This window comes from Petaurus breviceps, unplaced genomic scaffold (genome assembly GCF_028583685.1).
Source record: "Petaurus breviceps papuanus isolate PSGF00001 unplaced genomic scaffold, PetGlider_PUasm1.0 91115, whole genome shotgun sequence".
Lineage (NCBI taxonomy): Eukaryota > Metazoa > Chordata > Mammalia > Diprotodontia > Petauridae > Petaurus > Petaurus breviceps.
In genome coordinates, this window is record NW_027187414.1 from 1 (window position 1) to 3,729 (window position 3,729).

The following is a 3,729-nucleotide window of genomic DNA, read 5'->3' on the forward strand; positions in this document are numbered from 1 at the left end:
TACTGCCTGGACACATATGCAGAAGTGAACGTTGGGGTGAAAACTGGGAAATAGCTAATAGCACAGTTTGGCTGCATGGGTGTGTAAAGGAGGATCATGTGAAATAAGACTGGAATGGGAGGGCAGTGCTAGATTGTGGAGGACTTTGAGTGCCAGATAAAGAAGTCTGTATTTTTAGATAGTAGGTGCCCTGAAAAGTTTTGAACAGAAATGTGATATGGTCAGATCTGTGCATCATTAGTCAGTCAACAAGCACTAATGTAGTGCCTTTTATATGCCTGTCCGAAGTATCAGAGATATAGAGAAAAGCAAAAACAATTTTTACCTCCAGGAGCTCATTTCCTAATGGAGGAAGAGCATGTAAATAACTAGGAACAAGAACTATATTGACAGAGGGAATAAGGGGTATTCTCAGAGAGGTGGCACGGAAACTAAGCATTTTGTCAAGATAACTTGCTGGTCACAGCAATCACTTTTTCAACAATCCAAAAAGCAGCTTCACACATGGACATCGCCAGGTAGTCTAGATCAAAATCAGATTCATTATATGCTTTGCAGTCAAAGGTGGAGAAAGTATAGCATCAGTTAAAACAAGACCTGAAACTGATTGTGGCTCAGATCATCATGAGTTCCAGACTTAAATTTAAGAAAGTAGGGGAAAGCACCAGACTGTAGAGTCACAGGTTTAATCTAAATAACATATGAAGTGAACATGATAAGCAGATTTCAGTGATGAGATCTGTTAAAATGCCTGAATAACTCAGGACAGAGTTCTCAATATTGTACAGGAGACATCAAGAAAAACATTTCAAAGAAAAAGAAGAACAAGAAAGCAAAGTGACTGTCTGAGGAGGAAAGAAGGAAAGCAAAAGGAAAGGAGAAAGGGAAAGATATATCCAACCCAATGCAGAATTCTAGGGAATAGCAAGGAGAGATAAGGAGATTTTCTTAAATGAACAATGCTATGAAATAGAAAAAAAAAGAGAAGGGAAGAACAAACAAATCTTTGAGAAAATTGAAGGATTCTTGTGGCTTCAGTGTTCTCTTAGTCACTATTCCAATCTGTGCCTTCTTTTTTCTCACCTTTGCTCTCCATTTCCTTGGCCTATTTTTTATTTCTTCCCCCAATCAGAAATCAGTCCATTGTATACATAAGCAAGGATCACAGAGCTTATAGATCTCTCAACTAATCATGAGTCACTTTGCCCCAAATGCATAGGAAAGGGAAGAAGCAGGGGATCTTGTTAGATCCCAGGAGTAGAGAATATATCTTGGGGTCAGTTCTGAGATGAGTAAGTATGTGACCAGAGTTTTGGGTGAGTTAATAAGGAGACTCTTTCTCTTATTCCCAATGTCCCTTTTTGCTCCTTGGTCCCTGTGTGGAGGAGTCAGGAGGGAACTAGTAGCAGAGCATCCTGCCTTCCTCCTCAAGGGGAATCTGGGACTCAGGAGCCTCCTCCTGTACCTGGTTAACAGGGGGAGCCTCAGACTGAACAATTCCCTTCTTAATTTTTTTTCTTTCCTAGGTACCTCCTCTATTCTTGGGTTTCTACCTGCCTAAAATGGTCCTTGGCATGAATAGACCTCATTGTGCCTTGGGCAGAAGGAATGAATATGAGTCAGAGTGGAGGGGCATCCTTAAGGGGTCCTCAGGCTCCTCCCTCCATAAAAGAGATCTGGTATCATTTCAAGGTGGGTGATCACCACCCCTCCACTTACATGGTCATTTCCATCTCTTTCATAGATTAACACCACCATTCTCCTTTTCACAATCATGGTAGGCTAACTTTGCTGTATTGAAGCTCCTTCATGTCCTCATCATAGCTACTGGTGCCCTGTGTCCTTATCACAGCCAGCACCCATATTCTTATCACAGTCACACCCCTCCAGTGTCCCTCTCATATACACTGGTCCTCCTATGTGACAGCAAGTCACTGGGCCTTTGTGTCCTTGTCACAGACATTGTCCACTTCCCCATTATAATCATCTGTCCTCCCATGCTTGTTTCCTTGCCAGTCACTAATCCCTCTTTCTCCTCCCTGTGTTCTCTCCCAGGTGTGATGGAAATTCTCAGTTCTTTAGGAGCGTGTCTCTCTAGTATTCTCATTGTCTTCTTCCTTTTCCTCATGATGCCCAAGGTGGTCTTAGGTAAGTGTTTGCTTCTGTTTTTTTTTTTTTTTTTGGTTTCTTCTGATTGGAACAGGAACTTTGAAGACTGATGGTTGCGCATATAGAGATTCTATCTATCCTTCCCTACTCCCCATGTTCTTCCAAATCATACAGCTGATATTCTCCTAGCGCTTTCTTGGGATTTTCTCAATTTCCCTGGGCTCTATCTCCTAGCGCTTTTTCATTATCCTCATAATCTGTACCCTCCTTCTTCTTTCTCTCTAAAATCTCCCACCATACTCCTTCTTTCCCCATCCTATTTCAAGGTTCCTTTCTTTTGTCCCTTTTATGTACTGAAATATGACCCCATCTACCCTCTGCTGTTCTTCTCTATGATCTCTTATCTCCTTTTTCTGCCTGACTGAACAGGACAGTTCTCAGTGATTGTACCTGCAGAACCCATCAAGGTTTTACTTGGAGGAGAGGCAGAGTTACCATGCTACCTGTCCCCACCTCAGAGTGCTCAGCACATGGAGGTAGCCTGGTTGCAGTCCACTCAACTGGTACATCTCTATCAAGATGGGAAGGATCAGTTTGGAGACCAGGCCCCTGATTACCAAGGGAGAACAGAGCTGGTGAGAGATGCTATCGCAAGTGGGAATGTCATCCTGAAGATACGAGATGTGAGACTCTTGGATGCAGGAAAGTACACGTGTCTCATTGCAGATGGTTTTTACCAAGAGCAAGCTGACATGGAGCTGAAGGTCTTAGGTAAAGAGCTGGGTCTTGGACTGGGCATGTTTGTGTGCATATGAGTGGGTGAGTGGGGAGAAACTTCCTTTCTAGCTCTGTGATTCCTGGAGTCACAGGATTCTAGTTGAAAGTGACCTCCAAGACTATCTACTCTAATACCTCTCTGAACAAGAAATGTCTCTCTACATGCCCAGTGGGTACCTATTTTCATTTGGTCTATATTCTCGTCCCCTCCCTGGTACCCTGTACGTGGAAGATAATTGATGAATGCTTCTTGAATTTAAAAGAGCTTCCAGCCTTTACTCAAAGACTTCTAATGAGAAGTAATGCTGCTTCCCTGGTGGAAGCAGCCCTTTCCACTTCTGGATAAATTTCATCATGAAGAAGTTTTTGCTGACATCAAACTTAAATCATCCTCTCTGCAGCTTTCACCCATTGCTACTAGTTTTTTTTTCTTTCCCAGAGGGACAATCAGAACAAGTGTAATCCACTTTCCAAAGCCTAGTTCTTCAAACCTGCATGCAATTATCATGCTCTTGCTGTTTTTCCTTCTCCAGGCTATGATAATCACCAAGCCTGAAGAATGATAATGATAAACTTCAGCAGTTCTGTTTGGTGGCATAATCTCAAAGCTGCTCACCATGCTGGTCATCCTCCTCTGGATTCCCTTGGATTATTTGACAGCTTTTCTCTGGGAATCTCCATATTCTTTCCATCCCAAAGACCCCAGACTTAGCAGCCTTGGGGCATGGGACAGAAGGAGCATGATAGGCATTGCTAAGATTTGGGGAGCACATGCCGAGAAAAATTCCAAACATTGTCTTTTGGAAAGTTTGTTGAGAAGAAGGTAGAGAAGGAAATTGGGAG

General features: G+C 42.7%; 1 protein-coding gene across 1 annotated transcript; it reads left to right on the forward strand.

Moving 5' to 3' along the window:
• The first annotated feature begins 1,498 nt into the window (after window positions 1-1,498).
• On the forward strand, window positions 1,499-3,729 carry LOC138154672 (myelin-oligodendrocyte glycoprotein-like). Its single transcript, XM_069079643.1, has 3 exons — window positions 1,499-1,692; window positions 2,056-2,148; window positions 2,539-3,729. The coding sequence occupies exons 1-3, from the start codon at window positions 1,563-1,565 to the stop codon at window positions 2,922-2,924; spliced, it is 609 nt and encodes a 202-aa protein (XP_068935744.1). The 5' UTR covers window positions 1,499-1,562; the 3' UTR covers window positions 2,925-3,729.